General features: G+C 44.5%; 2 protein-coding genes across 9 annotated transcripts in view; one reads left to right on the top strand and one right to left on the bottom strand.

The window, feature by feature from the left end:
• Positions 1-506: 506 nt before the first annotated feature.
• LOC108157018 (zinc finger protein rotund) overlaps positions 507-24,457 on the top strand; it is a 35,624-nt gene continuing 11,673 nt past the window's right edge. For 2 of the 8 annotated variants that reach the window (XR_004471960.1, XM_033389356.1), the window contains exons 1-6: positions 7,396-8,609; positions 9,138-9,656; positions 14,429-14,530; positions 15,933-15,972; positions 17,815-17,865; positions 17,995-18,299. Coding sequence is in view for 7 of the 8 variants with exons in the window: in XM_033389356.1 (XP_033245247.1) it covers positions 8,103-8,609; positions 9,138-9,656; positions 14,429-14,530; positions 15,933-15,972; positions 17,815-17,865; positions 17,995-18,299 (1,524 nt within the window). In the remaining variant the exon portion in view is untranslated. Of the gene's footprint in view, positions 1,127-1,374; positions 1,627-1,791; positions 2,484-7,350; positions 8,610-9,137; positions 9,657-14,428; positions 14,531-15,932; positions 15,973-17,814; positions 17,866-17,994; positions 18,300-18,600; positions 19,041-24,457 lie in introns of those variants that run through there. The other 6 variants (XM_033389361.1, XM_033389360.1, XM_033389359.1 and 3 more) reach the window with 6 other exon arrangements.
• Positions 21,415-23,801, bottom strand: LOC108157022 (GTPase-activating protein RacGAP84C). Its single transcript, XM_033389364.1, has 4 exons — positions 23,295-23,801; positions 22,438-23,239; positions 22,159-22,381; positions 21,415-22,085 (listed from the first exon to the last, which is right to left on the bottom strand). The coding sequence occupies exons 1-3, from the start codon at positions 23,558-23,560 to the stop codon at positions 22,358-22,360; spliced, it is 1,092 nt and encodes a 363-aa protein (XP_033245255.1). The 5' UTR covers positions 23,561-23,801; the 3' UTR covers positions 21,415-22,085; positions 22,159-22,357.

The raw sequence follows: 24,457 nt of genomic DNA, 5'->3' as shown, positions 1-24,457 counted from the left end.
CAAAGTCAAGAGAAAAGGAAATCCACTCAAGCAAAAAGACCAAAATCAAATCAGAGTTTGCTCAAGAGACGCGGCACAAAAACCCAAGCTCGAAGCACACGAAAAACCACAAACAATTTTTTAGAGAGACTGAAAGATAGAGAGAGAGAGGGAGAAAAAAAGAGAGACCAACAGAGACAGAGAGAGAACTAGTTTTTTGTGTGCAGAAGGAGTAAAAAGCTGTTGCGCATGCGTCGCCGTCTGCCCCAAAAGCTGCCCCATGACTGAGCTGCGAGACTGGCTGCCTGCCCCCGTCAGAGCGAGAGCGAGAGCGAGTGTGCCACTGCTACAGCAAGAGAGCAGGTAAAAGAGGGACAGAGAGCACTGGAGAGAAAGAGAGAACGAGAGCTGTGGGGCTGCCTGCCGCTGCTGATTCTGCTATCGTCGTCGTCGTCGCTGCGATTTGGCGGCGAGCCGTACCGTGCGAGGCATTTGAATGTTTTTTTCGTGGCCGCACTCAGCATTCGAGTTCGGAATTCTTGCGAGCTGGAAGCAACTTTTTTGCCTGCTGCTGCTGTGCCGCCTTCCAGCCGTCTTCTTCTGCCTGCCGCTAAGCCAAATTAAGCCCCGGCCTGGACGACCTGGCCCGAACTCAACTGAACTGAACTGAACTACTGGCCACTGTCCACAAGCCACTTTCGCGCGCGCGTTACAGCCAAGTGCACTCATCGACGACTGCAGTGGCAGTCTTACTCGTGGTGCCAGCCCCAGTCCCAGTGCCTCTTTGCAGTCCAGTCCCTGCTTCTGCTTCTGTTTCTGTTTCAGTCCCAACGCCAGTGCCAGTGCCAGTTTTTGCCCCGCGAATCCGTGAAGAATTCTGTCGCAAAGTGCAATGCATTTTCATCATTCCGCGAGTGCAGCTGTTTCTGTATCACAATTAAAAAATCGAGTAAAGTGAAGTTGAAAATTGTTATCACCACACGTCAGGAGCAATAATCCTCAAAAGGGTAGAAAGACCCAAGTGTCAATACACTGAAAGCCGAAAATAAACGGGTTTAATAAAGTGTTCAACTGTGAATAAAGTGAATGCAAGTGTATGAATATTGAATATTCTGATCATTCCAAGTGGTCCCCCCCATTCTAAGTGGTACTTATGAGAAATAAATGAAGTGTGGATGAAAGAAAAAGTCAAATGGTTAAGCAATGTATTAGAAATCCAGAAAGATTATAAGAATTACTGGTTAATTAAAGATTGTACTACAATACAGAAAAAAGAAAGTGTCGCTCATACAGTCCAGACTATAGTTTTTATAATATAAAAGAAAACCAATTTTCAACGCTGTTTAGCTAGAAAACCCTTCTTAGAGTGAGGATAAATCCAGAAAATTCTATAAGGATTGTATAAACATATCTTGAGGTCGATACAAAGTTGTTCACTTTGTTGAATACCTTTCCTTTATAGGGATCGTTCAACCATATACCAAACTCCATTCGTATATAATTTCTATGGGATAATTTCCATGATAGGCGATTTCGACAGTCCTCCAGTATTTAATGGCGGCTTTTGGTTGGCTTTTTTATACCGGGTGAGACTTCATCAACATAAATGGAAAGCCTATTGAGAAAGAAGCCTTTTGTGGAGTCCAGGTCAGTCGTCAAATAAACTACATAATCAATTAAGGTTACGCAATCGTTTTAGGACCGTATTCCTTTGGGGTTTCTCATTCAATTGCCAAACTTTTCCAAAGATGAACTATGTATTTCATAGGCCGATTGTTTTTGCACTGGTTAACCAATTGACTTTCTCCATAGCCCCATTTTCCAAGCAAATTTTTCAAACAAAGTGATTGCGAACATTCCAGTTTAAATACTCGTATATCAATTTAAGACCAAAACCAAAGCCTAATGGAAAGCTCAATTGAATATTGATTACACACAAGCCAAGAGAAGAGTGCCAGGCGAGTTAATAGGAAAGTGAGCTTCGCTTCACACAACCGCCAATCGAACTTGCTTAAATGATTATGCATGGTACCTGGTACAAAGGACCACAGTTGGCGCATCATCCACACACCCATCACGGAGCAGCCGGCCACAGCCACCACAGTGACTACCATCAGTTTCGCTCGTATCCCTCGTTCGTGGTGACACCCTACCATGATGGACATGCTCCGGGCCCGGCCACGCCCACACCGGCAACGCCCTGCAACATTGGTCCAACAGTTGGAGTCATCGGTGCCTGTCAGAGTGGCGGCGAGGGGCAGCCACTAATCGTTGAGGGCACCTTTGCCGCCGCCGCAGCAGCCGCCGCCGCCGCAGCTGCTGCAGCAGCCACCGTTGCCTCGAACGGAGGAGCCAACAACGCCAACATCAACACGCCCCTGCTGGCCAGTCCATCGATCAAGATCGAGCAGGTCTTTGGCGATCAGGCATCGTCCCTGGGAGCCGTCGTCGAGGATTATTCCCTGAGCCTTGACTGCCCCATCGAGCATACGCATAACTTTCGGGTGAGTACGCGAACGAGTACGAGTATTCGTAGAGATAATGTTATTATGTTAAATAGGGGGTTAGTGCTAGGCTCAGAAAAACCCCATTCGAGCAGCTGCTGCACTTGCACGCACCCTCCCAGCCCCGCACACACACACTCACACTCACACCGAACAGGGGGCGTGCCCCAAATCAATTTCCATAAAATCATCCAATAACACTTAAAACTCGAGTGGGGGCAACACAACAACAAAAAACTCCGACAGACGCAAGTGGGAAGCGAGTAAAAAATACGAAAACAAACACGCCCCCAACACGAAGAGCACATGAAAGAGCACACACACACCCCCCGCTCTCTTATGGGGGAGTGTGTAAGAGTGCCTGAGCGCCAGAGGGCAGTGGAAGAGAGCGAGTGCTTTCGAGTGGCATATTTCGGGGGAAAAACACTCAAGCTTTGGCGGGGGGATTTTATGGGCTTTCCAAGGATACTTTTTGTCGCCCTGCGTCTGGTTCGTGCACAGGATATGCCATAATGATATGGCTTTCAGAGCTTTTCGCCATCTAAAGGCAATTGACTCGAAGGGTTTGCTTCTAATGGTTTGGAGGTCAAGTGGCGAAACGCCTAAAGGACTTCAACAGGTTGCCATATGAAAGGTGTAAATAGGAGGGGGGGTGCGCTTACAAAGCTTAGTTATGGCAAGAAGATGCAAGCAAGCCACTTGTGGAGTCTCCGAATATGAAATGGCTTAGGGAAATAAAATTGTAAGAATAGATGTTCTTTGATGCGAATCTGCACGAACATTCCAAAGATATTCTTTAGAGGAAATTACCTTTTCCAGCAAAGAGTATCCATTTACTTTTACGAGTACATCTTCCTGTTCATAGACAGACCTTTTATCTGTTTAACCCCACCCCAGGACGCACACACATCCTCTGGCATACATTTCAATTATCAGGGAAAAGCAATTCCTTTTGCCATATCTTCATTGCACTCCCTTGCATGTGTCTTAAAGGCCAAGACCATTTTCTTTGCTCTCCCGCAATGCAAAAAGGACGCACGTTCCTTACTCTTATCAGCCATTTCACAAGGATACTGCACTCCCACACACACACACACACACACGCCAGTGTGGTATGTGTTAGTTGTAAAAAGGGCAGCTGGAAATCCTTGCACATAAAAAGGAAAACAGCGCTCCAAACATATACACAGAAAAACATATGCTCCTGAACAGGATTTAGGTTCTGTTTTTCCCCCGTTTCCACCATGCGCCGGCTTGCTGCCCGCGCAGCGTCAACTGCGGCGCCAGCAGCTCTGCAAGTGCAACTGCAACAGAGGTTGGGGCAGAGACTCCCTGCCGTTTGTCATAGTTCCTTTTGAGCAAATCGGCTTAGGAAAATGCATTGCAGGAAAGTAATCTTAGATATACTTCAGAAATCCATCATGTGAAACTGATGGAGTGACCAAGTGATTATAAGATCTACTGAAGACATCATCCTTATGTATAAAAGATATATATGTATATGTTTGATAGGAAATACAGAAGGTATAACGTTTTCAGTTAAAAAACAATGTCTAACGATTCTGCGATACTAATTATATTCAAATCAATTATCAGAATAGAATAAAGCTAGGAATTCTAAAAGCAGACTTTGAAGTATGATGTTATATAAGATATATCTTTTATAGAGCAAAGTTTTCATGGAAAGAATGAAGCTAGTATTTCATGAAGAGAGTCATTATATCTAATATTTCTCAGCATACGTATAGTGCGGAAAAACCTTTAAATAATCTTGATCTAGTTTTGACCTGGCAATACGTGACTGATTTTCGATGGCCTCCCCATCTCCCCCCTCGCAAAACAAATCTCGATTTAAATAGAGAAAAAATGCAAACAGAAAATAGGGGAAAAAATTCAGAGGAAGCACAACAGCACACTTAAGGTTGGTTGCATGGTTCGAAAAAAATTGTATGAAGAAAAACGGAAAATAATATAAACAAAATGAAGGAAAAGAAATTGGCGCTCGTGAAATGTTAAGGGACAGGCACGGGGCCCAGGATATAGCGCTGAACAGCGGAACGGAACGTTGTAGCTGGAGCTGAGGACGAACGCTGGCAGCGCAGTGGCGTTGACGACAACGGCGTCGTTGACGTCGGGCAGCAGCTCTGAATGGTTTTTATCCTTTCTTCGATGTGTCGTCGCGGCGTTGCCTCTGCTGGTATCCTCTGTATGTATCGGTGTATGTGTGTGCCTCTATGTGTGCGCCAGGACATCACACGGTTTCGCTTTTCTTTTACAACTTTTTGTTATTATTTCGTTTTTTTTTTCTCGACGTTGCCCGCTGCCTGCAATGTATTTCTTTCAGTTTGCTGCCGTTTTTTGTGCTTCATGTGCAAGAAAAAATACAATTTTACTTGGGTTTTTTTATGTCCATGTTAATGTATGTGTGTGTGTGAGTGTTTGTTACGGCTGGCGCCCCTGCCCCTCTGCTCCTTTGTCCTACCTCGCCCTGCTCCTGCTGCAGAGCTCTACTTCTTGAGTTTCCTTTTCGCGCGCGCCATTTCGCTGCTGATTCTGCTGCTGCTTCTGCTCCTGCTACTTACAACAAACAGGGCCATAAGTCGCTGGAGCTGCAGCCCGCCCCGCAACTAGAGTAAGTCCCGAGACCGGACCAAATAGCTCGCTTCCGCTGTCTGTTTTCCATTTTTGTTTTTTTTTTTTGTCCTGCTCTGCCGCTGCCTCTGCCACTGTCGCTGCTGATGCCGCTGCTCCTGGCAAGACTCTGCCGCAGTCAACGCCGACGCTGGGATTGTTGCATGTGGCACAGCCCGAGTTTGTTGCCTTTGGCGGGAGTGCAACTGTCGTTGTCTTCAGTTCGCCAGGGTTTGGCCAAATCTATTGGTCGCGGTGCCACGTTGCTCGCTCGCTCGCGTTCGCGTCTCCGTGCTGCGGCTTTTTGCTACGTGGTGAACGGTTTCGCGGTTGACAGCAGCAGCTGCAGCAGAAGACAGCACCAGCTGCGGCGATTACACAGTAGATGGCGCCACAAGACATCTGTAGGCAGGGTTGCAATCGTAATTAATCAAGACAGGACGAGGGGATATCCGTATGATGGAAGATATAAGGGTCAATTGGATTAAGAAGGATTTCGCTTTCAATCTTTGCCAAAGTGAAATGATAGTAGTGAGACTCCAAAGAGAATGGTATTCCAACAGAATTCATCTTAAAGAAGAGATCTGATCACGAAAGGAGTTGTCTCCTGAGGTAGATCCATGTCTAGTTTCGTTTTCTAAAGATCTAAAAGACTTAGATGATAGCAGATGATGAACGACCGATTAAAAATAAAGTTCTTAGAGTTTGGTCAGTGAAATCTAACAATCCTCTAGCAATATATGACGGTTTTGGTCTCTAAATCCTTCAATAACATATTTTGATAGGATTTTATGTTGCACACCATTCATATTTTTCGTAACTTGGCAGCGAATTGCCTCCTGACTGAACTTTGGCTGCCTTTCAAGTCCACCGCAATACCAAAAACTGATTCCGGGGTCACTCAATTGTAAAAGGAAATGTGGCACATGCTGTTATTGTTGTCCACGCCTACGGCCATCACATCTATAGAATAGAAGGGCCCCCATCACATCTAAAGAGAATCTATACAGAAGGACACATAGAGCTTCAGTTCCTAAAGAACCTACACATACACTCGCTCACAGGAGCGCAAAAAGAGAGGAATCAAAATAATAAAAATCACAAACATGAGCAAACCGTATAAAAGAAAATCAATCTGTCTTGCAAGAGCACCTACGTTCTACCCTCCTGCCCAACCACCCACCCCTTAGCGTCACTCAGCGTCGCGCAAATTCAGCTTTTATTTTCTTCAATTTTTTCCTTCATTCTTCGTTTTGCTTCTTACAAGGAAAATGCTGCAGTGGCGCGCTGAAACTGCAAATGTATGTCTTTATAACGGGGCAGCGTGCATATAAAAAGGGGCCAAGGGGGAGAATTATAAAATAAAATAGGAAAAAGAAACAGGAGAACAAGCTCTAGAAACAACAAAAAGCAGGAGCAGCAGGACGAAGCAGGAAAGAGCAGTATGCAGCAGAGCTTGAAGGAAGGTTACGGTGGAGGAGCAACAAAACATTCACAACACACAAGAGTCCCCGTTAACACATACACGTTATCTGTGTGTGTGGTGTGTGTGTGTTTGTATATACATTTGGTTCGCGCGCGCTCGCAATTTTCTTTTGCCGCAGCTTCCCAGCTTCATGCCTCTTCAGTTGCTTGCTGCTAATGCACTTTGAGTTCCAGTTCGGTTTTTCAGTTGTTGCAAGCTATCCCACGCTTGCTGGCTGCCCCTGACGTAGACGGACGCAGACGGACACACACGGACGGGATACAAAACACACACACACACACAGACAGAAGCATACATAATCCTGGCAACAAAATGAGTATCTTTAACTGAAACTACAGCGTCGGCTGATACTATAAGTGAACGAAACAGCAACCGGCTTAAATGTGATATGCAAACCGTTAAAACGTCTCGGCGGCAACGACCGGTACCATGTCGGTGGCGTATACGCGATGCTCGTTTCTCTTCGCAAGAAAAACTACACCACATCCACTCTCTTCCCTCCACAGTGGCCGAGACACAATCGAGCGCTTAAATGAAGTTCCTTTATGAAACAAAAAACACAAAAAGAGAATACTAAATATAACTATGTAAACTTATAGTCTATAAATCAACCAAAAATGCAACGCAAAGTTCCTATCACGTAGTGCAAAAGTCTATATATATAAATCAAATCTACAATATTTATATTTAAAATAAAATAAAAACATATCCGTAACATACACGCAAATATATCTAAAAATTATATAAACCAAAAATTGCTAAACAAATTGCAAATATTTAAAAAGAATTTTCCTAAAACATGGTAAACCTCTCATGGGATCACATTTATTCACTCACCGTGTGACAAATATAACCTAAGCTCCTGCCACGCCACACATCAAACGGCCACAAAATGAAACCATCATAAATGAAAAGTAAACCAACAAACTGACAAATAAAGAACCCATCCGAACAAATAAATCATCATAGAGAGAGACGCAGTTGTTTGTTTGCTAAAAAAAATAAGCAAAAAATCCACAACAAATAGGATTAGCAAAATATTCAAAATAATACAAGAACAGATCTCCATATGCCCATCAGGGAAACCCCCTCACACACACATAGAAAAATCGTAATAAAAAACTAAGAAACAACTTTTTCAAGGTCATCTGTGGCAAGTTTCTGGTGGTGGCAAATCATTTCCATTTGTTTCAATTTTCTCGACGGGTAGAACAAGTTTTTGAAGTGCAATACCCCACGTTCTAAAATAAAATAAAAGTTAAGCCAAAATAAAATGACATCGAATTCTGTGGAAAAGTTTTTCCCAACTCTTTTTTGTGTGTGCCTGTGTGTGTGTGTGTTTGTGGGAAAAATCAAACAAACTGAGCTTCAGTTAGATAAATTGCTGTAAGCGGGCTTCCCACTACCCGCTTTTCCCCAGCATTTGAAAGTGAAATCGACGGCAAGGACTACAAAAGGAACATAAAAACTGTTGCCTACATTTGGGCGCTTGGGCGTTTGTCATGCACGAAGTCATAAGCAAATACAACCATACGAGCCATCCGGACAGGGACATGGACATGGACATGGAGAGGCTGAAGGATCATCTGAAGCGGCACCAGACCCAAGAGCTCACCCACTACATGGGCGCCTCTTCATCCCCGTCCCCTTTCCTGATGCCCGCCGAATTCTACAAGAGCCTGCTGGCCAGCGCCGTTCTCCAGCAGCAGCAGCAGCAGCAGAAGTGCGACGCCATCCGCTTCTACTCCCAAACGCCATCGCCCATCCTAGCGTCGAGTGCGACACCATCTCCGTCCTCCGCCCGCTCACATCTGCCCAGCAATTTGTTATTCTCCTCGGCGGCTGCGGCGGCTGTTTGTGTTGCGGCCGCAGAGTCCGCATCGGCGTCAGCGAAGCGCAGCCACCGGGTGAAGACGGAGCAGGATGAGCAGGAGCCGCAGGAACCACAGGGAGATGTAAGCCAGGAGGAGGAGCAGCATGTGATTGAGAAGAGCACTGGACGACAGCATGTTAGTATGGCTATTGGGGTTGGCCAGGCTCTATTTGTATAAAAATGCTAAGAAAAGCCATTTCGGTACCATCTCGAGTGCCTTAAACGCTTAATACTATATTAACCTTTGCTCTTTTGTTGAATCGGTGATAATTAAGAGCTTTGCACAGGCCAATTTCCGTTTTCTATACAGAAAGGTCAAGGCTTCACAGACTCTTCCCAATAAAGTGTTTTGCAGAATTTCAACCACCACTAAGAGCTACTTTTACATACATATACTCGTACTTATATCTCGCCCCCATTTTATCAGCAATTAAAATTACATCCCAAAAAGCCTGATTAGATATGTAACCCTGCAGGAAGCTCTCCAAAAAGGGAAGGTCTAGCCGCCAACAATAATATCATCAAAAATGTTCAACTCCATTCATTCAATTTCATTTTTCATACCCGATACATTAACCAGCACACATCTCTCTCTACGCAAATGTTGAACAAAACGCAAAAAAAAACCCTTTTCACTAAAACAAGGAACAATTTTTCATTGCAGAAACCCCACAGCAACAACAACAACAACAACAACAATAGCTACTCCTGGTCATCCAACAACAACGAAGTCGTTCCAACAACACCACCAACGCCACCCATCGAAGGCAACGCCACCCAAGCGACTTCAGTGTCCGCAATTAATTTGAATCAGACCCAACCCGCATCACAGACGCGTCCGAACTTTGGCAGCTCCATAAAGTCACCACCAGAACCGGCCACCGCCACCACCACCGCCGCCACATCGGCAGCCGCCACGTGCAAAAGCCAGGAGCACCACTCCGGCTCCGGGTCTGGCTCCAGCTCGAGCTCCAACCCAAATTCGAGGGCCGCCTCTGTGGCCGCTGCCGCCGCTGCTGCTGCCGCCGCCAATATGCCGATCGGCGGTGTTCAGGGTCAGAACCCCACCCAGGGACTGGTCCACTGGATGAGCGCCGTGATGGCCGAGCACATGACGGGCCAGACGCATCACGATCCCACCGCAGCCGTGGGCATGCACTACATGTGGAATGGCAATGTGGATGTGAGTATGAGGATCATAAGGATAACGTCCTCGAAGGCGTGGCACTTGTTAATTCCAGCAACTTTCGACTTGTCGCCAAAGTTTGTCTTGTGATTTTTCTCCCCTCTTTTTGCAAGGACAAACTTTTGGTAGTTAAGGAGAGCGAATGAGGGTGAAAAGTAAGGGAAAAGTTTTATACTTCCCTCTGCAGTTGGCACTTGCAGTTGCCACTCGCTGGCCCGAGTCCAATAAAGGGACTTTCCTTCTCTAGTATCTCCATAATTAATATGCAAGCGGACTTCTTTTGCTAACAGAATTAAATAAGTGATGCATACTAAAGAATGAGCCATTGCTAACTGGATTTAAGACTAACTTAATATATTTTTAAAATTCTCAACTAGTTTTGAAATTAACACTTTATCACGTTGCTGTTGGATCTTATCAGACTTTGTATCCCATAGCTTCTACTGCTGCTGGAAAGTTATTCCAAGTTCACTTGCAGAAGACAACGACCTTAACCCTCAGCGAAGTTGAAAGCCCAGCTTCAGGTCAACTCATTACAGAACCCATTCCCATGGACTGGAGACTCGCAACCCTTTTTTCAGCAGCAATTTCAGCAGCTCATCTATAGCGATTCGTTACGCCGCCAAGTTGGGCAAAGACCCTACCCAACCACCCACTTCCTCTCCTCTCCCCTTTGAGGCTGCACTTTCACTCGACAAAACTTCGGGCCAACAACTGGCCGGAACTCAAACCATTTGCTGTCTGTTGCTACATGGCCAAAACCGTACCCGAAGCTAAGCCAGAGCATCCTGCCCCATTCTACGAGAACCCTTACTCCTTCCTCTGCCACAGCAGACGCGACGCTGAAAAAAATCCTTTTGAGCAGCGTGGTCCTCCTCCCCTCCTCCTTATTTCTCGCAGTCCGTCTCCTTTGCAGTTTTTCCTCTCCCCTGTTTTTGCCTTCCTTCTGCTCCTGCCACAAAAACTCCTTGAACGCGTCGCGCTCTCTGCACGCGTGCCACGGGAGGAACGGGGGCGGGGGCGGGGCGTACTACGTTTTTTCTATAGAATTTTTTCTGCGTTTTTCAAGATGTAAACAAGTTTTTCTTTGCGCAACGCGTTAAACATTGTTTTTGTTGAGTTTTTCCCTTTTTCTTTGTGTTTTTTTTGTTTTTTTGTTTTCCTTATTTTCCCTTTTGCTTTTCATTGAGCTTCAGCGAGTTTTTTGTCAGTTTTTCCACATATTTTTTATGGAAGCAGCAACGAAATTATTGTTTTGAATGGAGATTGATTGTCTCCAAGGACAACGACGTGTCCAGGCAGAAACGTTCACCTTCACTAGCCTCTCTTTCTGACTTTATATTTTTCTATCTTTCTCTCTCTCTCTCTCTGTACCTATCTCTCCTTCTCACTCTCTTGTGCCCCATTGAGTTGACTCGTTAGCAAAGTCTCTGGGAAAAACCATTTAAAAACTTTGCTACACCCGCATGATTCTTAAAGGATAGTTAATTAATTTTTAAAGTTGAACAATGGTCTCTTGCCCTCTCTTTCTTTCCATCTCGTTCTCTCACTCCTTCTTTCTCTCTCTCTCTCCCTCTGTCTCTGTTGGTTCAACAATCAGGATATTTTTTGCTGTTGTTGTCACTTGCATTAGCGAAATTAGTTAGCCAGGGAGAAGCAGAGCAAAGTTGGCAGTAAAGCTCACTAATTAATTTTGAAAGCAATTGCACTTAATTTTTTCCCTGTCCAAAGACTTGACTTGTAAGAAATTAGATTTGTTTAGCGTGATTCAATGGGGAAATTCGAAGAAAAAACATTTATTTGTCAAGAAAATCATTGTGTTATATAAACCATAGTTATTTAAGGTTTCAACTGAACTTTTTGAAGAGGAATTTCCTTAGATAGCTTAAACAAGAATCCAATAGACTCCATTAATTAATAACATCCAAAACCGAAACAAAAAAAGTGTACCCTTAACCACGGCACGTTTTCGAACAAAGCTTTGCAATTAATACTTATGCTTCAATTAGAGGCGAACAGAACCCGTCAATGTGATGCCAAACAAAAAAGTGAAATGCGAAATGAGAAACGAAATGAAAGCCAGTCCATGAACTCCCAACTCTCTGACAGGAATCGTGTCCATGTCCAGAACGGAGGCTGTAGCTGTAGCTCTGACTAATGGGGCCAGAGTCGAATCGCGGCACAACGAATCGGGTATGGAGTTAGACCAGAATAAAAAAAGAAAAACGACCTGGGTAAGAGAAAAAGAGAACCGCCAAAACCGCAAGCAACTTCAATTTTTTAAAGTAATTGCTGCAAAGTTGAACACCATTTTTGTGAGACAACAAAATCAGCAAGGACCTATTGCTAACCTCAGAGCTCCCGGCAGCCGCAGGACGCAGCAGTTTGGCGACAAAAAAAAAAAAACAAAAGATGAAACACAAGTGCGGATGGTCAAACATTTGAACACAAAACAACAACAACAAAATTCAGTTCTAAAATGCGAAAAAAATCAATAGAAGCAGACAGTGGCAACATGACTAAAAAGATTTGAAGGCAAAAGAAGTTAAATAAAAATGAAATGCACAGAGGAGTGTAAAAATAAAAATAAAAAAAAAACCCCAATGCAAAACCAAGGTGAGGGCAGAGCAGGGCCCGTCTTGGGAGTATGGGGGCGTGGATCTCCGCAAAGGTCGCTACAATGTTCCCAACGCGCATTGGGGTTTGAGTCTCTGTTAAAGTCTGGACGTGCAATTGCAAAAAAAATAAAAAAATACGAAGAAAACAACCGAAAAAAGAGAATTTTTCAACGTTTTCCGCCTAATTTTTTGCACTTTTTTATATTGCATAGAAGCAGCCGCCTTTCTGCCTTGCCCTCTGTCCAGCAGCCCCAACTCCCCTCCGTACCACCCAACCATCCAGCCATCCTTTGGCTCTGCCCCAAGTCGACGTCTCTGCTCTGCTGCTGCTTTTGCTGCTACTGCTGCTCCCTGCGAAGGGGTTAAAAAATTTGTTTTGATTTTTTTCCTCTAGAAATTTTTTTACGTTTTCGCTGTTTTGGAGCTTCAAAAGGGGAGCAGGAGAAGAAAAATGCCACAGTGTCTCTGTGTGTGTGTGAGGCAGAGAGAGAAAGAGAAAGCTGCTGCTGCGCTGTACCATTTTTTTCTTTTCGAAAATTTTCTTTGGTTCTCCTTCTTTTTTTTTGTTCATTTTTGCTGCGTGCTGGAAACCCAAACTCCGGATGGTCGTCGCGGGTGACGGGGTGTATGGGGCCAGGCGATGCCTTCCTATTGCTGTCTGTATGGCTGGCAATGTTGGTTAGAGAGGACTTCCGTCCATGTCCACAGCCATGTCCATGGCTCTGGTCATCTTCATCAGCAGCTGCGTGTGTGCGAGTGTGCGTGTGTGTCTGTCTGTCTGTCTCTGTTTGCATTTTTTCCTAGCCCACCTACTAACTAGTCATGGCTGCAGCTTCACGATGGCGAGAGTGTGAGCGAGAGGGCACAGATGGAGAAAGAAAGAGACAGAAAGAATGGCAAAGAAAAGAGAGAGGTGAGGTGGATGGGTAGTTGGTCGGTCTCCCATCCGAGAGGATGGTCAACTATGAGCCTCCACAAAAGCAACTAAAACAACAAAAGTGCTAACGCTCAGCGGTTCACACCCACACACACACACGCACACACACACGCTTCGCATCACATATGTGAGAGCCTATCACACACTGGCCAACTCCCCCTTGCGCTATGCACCACTTTTTTTTAGTTTTATTTGGTTTTACTCCTGCTGCTGTTTCTTCTATTTTTTTGTGTTGTTGTTTTTTTTTGTTGTTGCTTTTGACCAACACCAAAAGCCGCCGCACTTTTGCCGGTCTCCTCGGCATCGCCGTCGCCGTCGCGTTGACACCTCGATTGCGTGGCACGCGGTTTTCTATTTCAATTGACACTCACATTTATTTGTATTAGTCTTTCGAGCTTTTGACCCCACTCTTTTTTCCTTGTGACTTCTCTTCCTGGTTTCAAGTTCGAGCATTGGTGACATTTTTTTTTTTGGGGATTTATTGGGATTTTACCAAAAAATTAGGCCCTGGTTTCGAGTAGATCAATGGGTTAAGGTTTCCATTGTTTGGAATGTTATAAAACAAACACTTGAAAATAGAAACTTTGGATTAATGCTTATGAAATCAGATACATACCTATATGTAACTGATTTGTTATTTGTTGAAGTGGCACAAACACAAGCTGCATATAAAAACTTTGAATTAATTTAGAACTAGCAAAGGGAAAAATGGAAACAATTTTGTTAACCAACTAAAAAAAAAAGAAGGGAATAAGTAAAGCATACAAAAAAGATCAATTTCCACTATATTTTTTCATATTTTATGGCTTAAAAAAAACTAGAAATTATAAAAAGCAAATAATTTTTAATTTAAATGAATTGGATCGTTGGAATGCCATTAAGATATGTGCTCTTAGGTGTAGAAAACTAAAAATTACTCATTCTATTAGTTAAAAAATTAGTAAAGGAACCCAAAAAATATGTCAAAGATATATCTGAGATATCCTAACTTCTTTAATCATGTGAAACATGAGCAACATCCTGCTGTAAATTTCCACACACCACGCCATGGCGTCTCTTTTGTTTACTAACTCCCAACGAGCATCCCAATCAAAATTGTTCATCCCATATTTCGCTTTTCTATTTCCATATGCCGCCACTAATTGACCAACAAAACGCTGGCCATAAAACAAAACCATAAAACATGGCAAAAAAAAAAAAAAAAAAAACCACAGCATGCCAAAGACATAAGCGATTACAATCTTTGGCCGCCGACGCCGCGCAGTCATCAGCATGCCAGCGAGCATCATCCAATGTCCCTGAAACAGGAATACGAGGTAAGTGTCCACCCCATATCTGTATATGCATATAAATATCTAAGTGTGTGTGTGGGTTTATCTATAGATCCGTATCAAAATGTTAGCAAAACAAACGGGGGAATAACTTTATGGCATATGCATACCCCTTCCCGCTCTTGGCCAACAACCACACAGCGGAAAACGAGAGCAGAACACACAAATTCTAAGCTCGCGTGCCGCCATCGTTTTGGGTTTGTTTTGCTCTTCCTTTTATGCAACCTCTCCCTCCATTCCCCCCAGTCGGAACCGGCTCCACCCTGGCACCCGCCCCCTATTACCACCCCCTACACACAAACGCCTGGTTTATATACTTTTATAGCTGACTGTGTCTGGTCGCTGCCAGACTCGCTCTATGCTTTTTGCCTTCCTATTGTTGCCGCTGCAATATTTGTATTTGTATTTATATTTTCTTGTTGCATTTTAAGGGGGGAAACCCCTGACCCAGCTCTCTTCCTCTAAGCATATTGAAATTGTTTAGAAAAAAAGCCGGCTGCCATTTATTTTTTGACAGCAAGCCAGCCAGCGGCATGCGGCGTTTCATTGGGAGTTTATTTTATTTGATTTCCATTTTCCAGGCATCGATATAGATAGTCCTTCCGTCCGTCTATCCGTCTGTCCGTCCCTCTGTCTGTGTGTTTGTCTGGGGTTTGTCCTAGGTCATGTCCGGTGGCTAGAGGACTTTAACCCATATTCACAATTTACATGCAATCGAAAGCTGTGCGCCATTTTTTCTATGCTACTCGTACTATTTTCTCTGGGTTTTACTCGCATTCCTCGTTTTATCTATCACTCTCGCTTTGCCGTCGGTTAGAATTTTTATTTATATTTTCTCGCCGGGATTTTCTGTCATTGCATTTGACGGGTCGCTATGGGTTTCACGGGTCTTTGGCTATGGGTTTGATGGGTTCTTTTACTATTCGATTTGATGGGTCTACCGGTTTTTGTCACGCATTCGATTTGCTTTTTCCCCGATTCATTTATCGCTTTGCTGGCGCTTTGACGCGTCCTGACAGCTGGCGAAAACATTTGTTTTGCCAAATGGCATTTTGTTTTCCATGTGCAACATTTTTAATACGATTAGCCGAATCATTAGGAAATTTTGTTTAAATATTTTGACAGCATTCTGCAAATTGTTTTATGGCCATTTGATTGGAGTACACTCACGGTGGCGAGGCGAGGGGGCAAAATGAATATTTGATAATAATGTTAGGGTTGATGAGGTTAATTAAATGTGTGTGGAATATTTATGAATTGACATTAAACAACAAGCAATTAGCGGGTATTTGTTGGATTAGACACTACACTAGTCGCAAATCGAATCAATTGAATCCCTACAAAGCCAACGCTTCTGATTAGTCATCAATTATCCTCTCCCTTTCAGGCCAAAATGAACGATCACCACCACAACCAATTGCAGAAAGGTGAGTCATTGCGGAACACGGACTGTCCCTTTTCGAGGAGTGCGGACTGCGGACCACAGACTGTGGACCTATCCCAATCACTTGACCTACCCAAAAACCTGACTGACAACAATGCGCTTGTTAATTAATTGCTCAGAAAAACATCGAACGATAATCACGAATTTGCACAGGGCCTGCGATCTCAATGGAGTCAGATTCAGATCGCGGCGCGCGAACCAGAGATCTCCACCAGATACCGATCTCAAAGATACCCTCGTACTCGTACTCGTACTCGTACTCGTACTGAATGCTGCAAAAGGGGCAAGAATGCAAAAGTTAAATTGGAAAACGCGTGCGGGCCGCGGAACAACAAAAGCCTCGAAAGACAATGTACTCCCACGGAGTATCCATAGCCGCAAAGCAGCCCAAAAATTGACCTTTAACAGCAGTTGTTGCTGCCGTTGCTGCTGCTGATGCTGCTGTTGCAAGATGCTTACAAGATGTTTACATAAATTCCTAAAATGCAAACAACATTTTAGTTGTTGCTACTGCTGCTCCTTTTACTGCTGCTGCTGCTGCTGCTGCAACATTGACAGCAACACGCTCCCGTTTGCAGACTGGAGATCGGAGACTGTGGGCCATAGGCTGGAGAGCTGGAGGAGCTGGAGGAGGCTGAACGCTGGAGGCTGGACCCCCGAGTGCTTGTTGGCGTTGACGTTGGCGGCAATGATCTCAGTCCGATAATGTCAACGCTAGGCAATTGGCCAATAAGGTTGTTGTTGCTGCTGTTGATCTTGCTGCTGCCTCTGATGCTGCTGCTGCTGCAACTGCGATAAGCATCTGGCCACATTGTTACCATCGATGTAGATGTACTCGGATCTGTGTGCGATTCTGTGGCAAACTCTCGATCTTTCTCTCTCCTTCTCTCCTTTCGAACAAATTAACAAAAAGGCAACTTTTACCAGTACTATGATGGCCCATGGGTCTACCTACATATACTCGTATCTGTTGCTCATATTGCCAGTGGTCTCTTATTTGAAATGCCGCAAATGGTTGGCGCCACTTGGCCAGCTTTTGTAATTAACACAAGTTTATAGGGAGGAGGATATAGTGTTTATGCCCAAGCAATTATGTACCTGCAAATGTTTTATTAGAGAAATGTTTTTGACATAGCTGCTGGGGCGCCACAAGTGGGGGATTATTAAAGAATTTCCTCATTAACCATTGAGCAGAGCTGGCCAATTATGTTCATAACTAGATGATTGTCCTAAATCCTGCTAAACCCTTGCACAGCACAGCACAGCACAGACACAGCCACAGACAAACTCATTAACAGATTCACACAATTTTTGCACGCAAATGGCCTAAGCAACCAACCACCGGCGGCCTCAGGCAGGCAGTCAGTCGAGAAAAAAAATTCTAAAACCCGTGCAAATGTGAAACTATTTTCACATAATTCCTCACCGCAGCAGCGGCAGCAGCAACAGCAGCAGCAGCAGCACAGTCGAGCGATTTCCCAGTGGCAATCAGTGAGGCCAACTAATGTCTCAGTTTAATTAGAGGCAAAAAGCAGGGAACGGACAACGGAAAACGAGTAGGAGCCAGGAGACGCCACAGTAAAGAGGATGATGTGGTGGCAGTGCTGGTCAGGTGGCGACATGGTCAACGTGAGTGAACGTTAACGTTTGCGGCAACATCAGACTCCGACTCGCACTGAACTGAACCGAACTGAAGCATAACCAGACTTGATGGACAACCATGGGGCAGCATTAGACGGCGCCACACGGCTGACATACACAACTCGCTCGTCGCGAGTCTCAAGTCGCAAGACCAAGTAATGTTACAACTCAATTGCCATTGCAGGTCACTTTCTGGATGACAACCGTCTGGAGCATCATGCGGTGGCCGGACAAGGTGAGTTACATGTGGCAGCATCTGTTAAGACAGCCCCATCCAAGAGGGGGAGATGAGTCATCTTCGGGATTGTATAAGCTCTGGATCACATTTCATTCGGAACCTCTCCTTTCACCGCTTTTGTTGCAGGTGGCCTGGGTCTGGGAAGTGCCGCCAATGGCGGTGCGGGTGGTGGTATCTCTGGCGGTGGCAACTCCAGCCTTGGCGCCCCATCACATCATGGGAATCATGTGAGCGCCGCAGCCGCTGCTGCTGCCCATCATCACAGCTCTGCAGTGGCAGCTGCTTCGGCGGCGGCTTCTCTTCTTGTCGTGCCCCAACCCATCAATGCCAGCAAAATGGGCGGCGGCCCGGGAGGTGTCGGTGCGGGAACCGGTGGACATGCCCCAGGCGGTGGCAGTGGACGCAAGTATCAGTGCAAAATGTGCCCGCAGGTGAGTCCATAAACGATTATCCCGATTCCCAATTTTTCCCCCACCCTCGCCTGTTGTTGCTGTTTGTATCTTAAGGGTAGTGGCTGCAACAGTTAAATTATGCTGATGCCGATGGCAACCGTTGGTTGCAGGAATCCTGGCCCCATTCGGCGTCGGATTCGTGGCCTCAGAGGACCCCGGACGAGACACCAGCTTTTGTTTACAATTTTCCAGTTGATTAATTCTGGAAAAAGTTTCGAATTTCAATACCCCACTCTCATATCGAATTCCCCTTTTTCTCACATTCATTCACGGCTCACAGTGCCCCACGCACTCTTTAGCATGACACTCAAGCCAGGACAAGAGCCAGAACCAGAGCCGGGAGCTGAGCCTGGGCCGGGGCGCCGAACAGCTGCAGTTGCCTCGTAAAATGTCAATTATGCATCGGCCCTTTGCATGTGTTGATTGCTGCTAATTGAGCTTATTGTTTTTTAACGGTTATTTGTGGCAGGACACTCGCAAGGGGCAAGGCAGGTGCCAGCTGCCACAGGTGATAATATGCTGCTGCTGCTGCTGCTGAAGCTGAAAGGAATCTCTGGTTGAGTGTCAGCGATATGCGTGGGACACAGCCTTGGGTGGGCTCATGATCTGATGAGAGATCACAAAGATCTTTACAGTAGCTGCAGTTTACAGGACAACATAATACCTTTCTGTATTCAATTATGCAATAAAAGAAACTTTCACTGTATGCCACAAAAAAGATGGAACAATAAGAAAAAACAAAAAGTGTATTGTAGTTAAAGTTTTGTTGTGCAGCACAACACCAGCATTGACAGAGCACGAATTTTTGGACGAATGATGTGTCCGGCCAGATATGCCACACCCACAATGCCCACAAATTGCGGTGCGGAGCTAACAGAATTTGCAGCGCTGATGAGCGGTGCACACACACACATAGATATATATAAAAGCGAAAAAGGATGTAGCAGGGGGCCAGCATGGGCGGAAAGGTGTTCATTTGTGCGAGACAAAGTGAAATAGCAGCATGCCTAAAAGTATGCTACACTCCCATTTTTTTCTTCTGCCAGCTGCCTGCATGCGTTTTCCTGTGTGTGTGAGAGCTGTCCATTGCGTGCTTGTATGAGTGTGTCAATTTTGTGTTTCCTCTTTGGCACACATACTACTGTGTGTATGTTGCACTACAGAAAATTAGTGCGTTTCTACGCTCAAAAGCGGCTGCTGCTACTTTTTTAATTACCCACACTTTCTTTTTTTCCGATCCTGCCACTGCCACTGACGCCGCTGTTGTTGTTGCTGCTCCTGTAGCTGGACTTTGGCAGTCAGGACTCGGCCTCGGCCTCGGTCTCGGCTCGGTACCCAGTCCCAGCCTCAATTGGAATTACTACACTTGGCACTCTCATCTGCACATTGGGATGGCCGAACAAAAAGCCAGCATCAGCTCTTCGTTTTTTATGCTTTTCCCTGGCACTGGCCACATATTCCGTATGTACCCTGCCCCACGCTTATGTGTGAGTGAGAGCCAGCCTATCATGTTAGTGTGTACTCGGCTCTGCCACTTTCTTTGCATCGTTTTTTGTGTCGAATGAAAATGGAGGGAAGGGGCAGCCTTGCACTGCAATCTCCACCTCCTCTTTTTATGGAGCTGGCCAAAAAATTATGTTCACCATTTTTTGGGGCGCATGTCAGGATTTTGTATCATTTTGTATGTTTTTTGAATAGCAGCGGGAAGCGCGAAGAATATATAATATTTTAAAATTATTTGTTTAAAATAAAAATTGAATCAGAATAAAGATTGAATACAGAAATTGCTGAAATATAAATACTTTAACCAGGAACAGAAACAGCGAGAGACTGTGCCGAATGGAATGATTAAATGGGCTTCAAAGTGATGGGAATGCCATTGAGAAAAAGTACTTTGCAACGCCAATACTTTATGCATAAATTCCACACTGTATACCTTTGATTTTTGAATTCCATTAGCCATTCAACCTAAGTCCTTTAGCACTAAAATTAATCATGTACTTGCACTAACCTTTTTTTGTAACAAAATATTTGTCTTGTGAACAAAAACAAAAATAACTATTTGGTTAAAATAAAAGGGCGCGCTGTATATGGACCGCATGCCGCGCCCACTTGTTTCGGTCGACCGCCACACGGTTTACATAAAATTATAGAACACGCCTAGCAAAGGGGGCAAAAAAAAAACAGTGGAATTAACTGAAATAAGCATAAAAGTATGCAACGGTTTTTGCACCATGTTATTATTAGCGCAACGCCACTCATGTGTCTGTATGTGTGTGTGTGTGTGTGTAAGAGAGAGAGAGAGAGAAAGAGAGACTCCTCTGCACACACACCCTCGCACATACGCATAATACGCTTTTATTATTTTTAACGTGAATTTTTTAGTTTTATTTGACATTTGCATTTACTTTTTTTCCACCATTCTTCTTTGCTGCACTTTCAACATTTCCTCTTTGTGTGTGTGTGTGTGTCCAGTCACTAACACGATTACACGAGTGGCCAGCTAAAGGGGATAAGGGGGTGTGGGTGCCTGGTGTGTAGGTTGGTGAGACCATGGGGGTGGGGGGGGCAAGGGCTCACACTATCAATTAGTGAATTACATGCGAAACAACGAGCGTAAAATGCTCTCGACCCAACACACACAACGCGGAAAAACTGCTGAGAAAATAGAAAAATTGTGAAAAATTTGTTGCGCATACCAAAGCACAACCACACATACAAATGCATAGTCAGAGCAGCACACACACTCACGCTCTCTCATGTTATGCCTGTACATATGTACTGGTACAATTGCGGCGGCTTGTGTCTGTTATTCCCCTCATTTAATTAACAATAAAAATAGGCTAAAAAAGTCTAAAAAATAAAGTAAAAACTGCCTGCGAATTATGCATGCACACGCACACGCACACGCACACTTGCAGATATTGCAATCATGCCATTTGTTAAACAATTTCCCACCCGCGCCCCCAAGTAGGCAACGCTTCTGTTGCCGCTGCAGCAGCAGCAGCTCACACATACATTCGCATAGACAGGGGCCGGACTACGGCAGGCATTAAAATTTGATCCGATATAATACATGAATTATGTAAACTATTTTTATTTTTGTTTTGCTTATTTATTTTTCTGTTTTTCTCTTCTTTTTTGTTATTTTTGTGCGCTGCACTTTTCTGCCACGGTATTGGTGCACGTTGCAGTTGCAGTTGCCCCTGACTGGGTATCATCAGTGTGTGTGCGTGTGTGTGGCATTAGCATTTGGTTAACGTTAACGTGGCAGATGGAGCAACTGCAACTGCAGCCCATTTTTAGCGGTTAGCAACAGAATCGCATTGCACTCTGTCGCCGTCTCGCTTTAGGTTTATTTTTGATTTTATTATACATTATTTTATACCCCTCAATGGTTGTGGTGGTGTGTATGAGTGTGCGTATGGGTCTATTTATGCACTCGTCCAACGCATTCGAGTGCTTTGTTTTGCTTTGCTTGTTTTTTGCATTTAATGGCCACACACACACACAGACATACCGCATTTTTTGCCAGCACTCAGCAAATTGTTTTTAAAACGCCAAACTAACTTTTTTCTTAGCGCCTTCACTTCTTTCTATATATGTAGCTTCGTTCCATACACCCATCGGTGGCATAATATTTTACTTTGTGTTTTGGTTTACGCTTCACATAAACATAAATACTCGTATGGCCAAATGGAAATTATTAATTTTTTACATCGCTTTTTGCCCTCGCTTTAGGTTTGGGAATTAATCAACATTCAGCTAAAAAAGTGGAAATTCAATTTAAAATTTTAATAAATGTTTCAATATTCCAAATATATTGTCGATAGCTTACCAAGCTTTGGGCCATGCTATATTATTTATATCTGGCGAAAATGGTTTCCAACTGCGTTCTTATTTTATTTGGAAAACTTCATAACGAAATCAAAAAAAAAAATGTAAATTTAACTTCAAATTTATAGTTTTAACGTAATTTAAAATGATTTTGAGCAGATGTTTTCACGTGTAATTTTTTTGAGTTTAAATTGAATCATTCATCGGATTGTGGAGAGATTCACCTGCAATACAGAAGAACATTAATAAATGCTTCAAGGTGCATACTATATCTACTTACCATAGATCTAAAATAGGTTTTAACGTTGCTCCAACGCCTGTTGTGATGGTGATCCCATTGTCTGTGTGTATACCGGTCATCGTCCGGGTAATCGCTGGACTGAGGCGCAGGCTGCACGTCCAGAAACTGAACCCAAAAGACATGCGGCAGCAGGAGCAGCTTCTTCAGCACCTTGGTCCAGGTGGTCACATTCTCGACCGTCATGTCGAGATCACCGAACAGTGTTGGGGCCAATACAAGGGCCAGATTGTTGATACACATCCTTACATTCGGACTGTCAGCCACACGCTTCCAGTGCAGCATGAGGTAGGCGAGAGTGTCGCGATGGGCCTGCTGCAGCATATGCATTACGTGATAGACCTGCTCCTCCACTTCCTTGGGATTACTGTGGCTCGTGGCCCTCTCAAAGTCGCGCCTGTGGTAGATGGGTATCAAGGGATGCACCAGACGGCGGAGGAACTCCTTGATGCAGCAGCACAGGGTGTTTGTGTCCTTGCTACCCAGATGCGGTGTCCACTTGCCACGCAGCAGCTTCTGCCGCAACTGCTTGCACTTCTCCCGCGTCGAGGACAGTCGATAGAGCCCCTCCTGCTGCAGCCCACGCTCCTCGATCTCCGTCACACAATGGACTATCAAAGCCGGCACCATGGGCGCCACCGTGGGTGCATAATCACTGAGGCTCCCACGCTTATTGCTCATCTGCGGCTGTGGGATGCAGTTGACTGTCAGCTGGCGAGAGCAGTCGATGTGGCAGCGCAGCGGACAGGCCCGACAACGCAGGCAAGCCGTTCCAAAGCCAATCCTATTAAGAGCACAGTGGGATGATGATCTCTCCAGTGACGCGATGTGTGACTCACCTTTTCTCGCAGTGAACACAGTTGCCCACGTGGAAGTAATAGGACTTCTCCTTGAAATTGTGCTCACGCAGTAGACCGGAGTGGGACTGGGAGCAGGTGGTATAGCAGTCGTCCAGGCCATCTCTGGACAGTCCATCGCCGGTACTCGGATTCATGTCAATGCCATTGTCCAGCGTCTCAATGGATTGAGATCGGTACATGCGAAAATGTTCGGTTAGATCATGGTAGGAGCTAAACTCCCTCAACAATCCCACTCTGCTCTGCATGGCTTGACGTTCAGACACCAAATGAAAAAGTCCAAGAAAACGTTCTGAATCCAGCTGTTTGTTGTTTTTCAGTTGTTGCCGTTTACCTCCGCCTTGAATCAGCGTCTGAAAGGTTTTCGCTTCGTTATGCTTCTCAGAATCTATTGGCTCCGAATTGTTTATTTAGACGTTGCGCCGTCAGCCTACTGCAATACACTCCTATGTTTTGTATAAACAAACATTCGTTCGACACATGATCTCTATCTGAGTATGTTTACAGGAAATTTCCAATGCTTACTGCTTAAAAGCTGATGTCTTTCATATTTTCCACAGAAATGCCACTGATAAAGATTTTCAGTATATTAAACCAATTGAAATACAAATTTCAAGTTCATTTAAAGTCTTTACAATAAAAATAGAACCAACTTTCCCCTCTTTGCTGGTTCAATGTCACGCTACAAACTTGCAAATCCACCGAAATAAAAGGGAAAACTCCTGTAAAAAACAATTTGCTAAAGTATCAATGAATTCTAAGCGCCCTGAAAATGGCTCAATGGCAACGCTAAATGGATGAAAAATTCATGGAAAAACGTTTTGCGGCCACCAGACAGGGAAAACAACCAGGAAAAATATTGTACGAAAAAAATGGAGTGAACTTCATGGGAACCAAATTCGGAATTTGTACGGATAGATATGTATATCGTAACAGAAAGCAAATACGCTGAAGCTCAAAAACAAAACTAGAAATAGAAAAAACTGCACGAGAGATAGGAATGGCTCAATCGAAGACTGCGAATGGGAAGGGGAGTCTGATCTTCATGTTAAGATAATTGTTCTACTGTTCCCCATCTATTCAGATCTTTGGGAGTCCGTGGGTGGAGGTATTGAGAGCTGAGAGAGTGCCTGCAAAACGGAATA

Source organism: Drosophila miranda, chromosome 2, assembly GCF_003369915.1.
Source record: "Drosophila miranda strain MSH22 chromosome 2, D.miranda_PacBio2.1, whole genome shotgun sequence".
In the NCBI taxonomy this organism is placed as follows: Eukaryota; Metazoa; Arthropoda; class Insecta; order Diptera; family Drosophilidae; genus Drosophila; species Drosophila miranda.
The sequence above is the reverse complement of the archived record's forward strand: the minus strand, read 5'-3'. Positions and strand labels throughout refer to the sequence as shown.

Bases quoted from the DNA above. Each gene is read 5' to 3' on its own strand.
- LOC108157022 (XM_033389364.1), bottom strand. From the start codon at position 23,560: ATGCAGAGCAGAGTGGGATTGTTGAGGGAGTTTAGCTCCTACCATGAT. The intron at 23,240-23,294 runs GTGAGTCACACA...TGCTCTTAATAG, and splicing joins TGTGTTCACTGCGAGAAAAG to GATTGGCTTTGGAACGGCTT. The intron at 22,382-22,437 runs GTAAGTAGATAT...TCTGTATTGCAG, and splicing joins AAACCTATTTTAGATCTATG to GTGAATCTCTCCACAATCCG.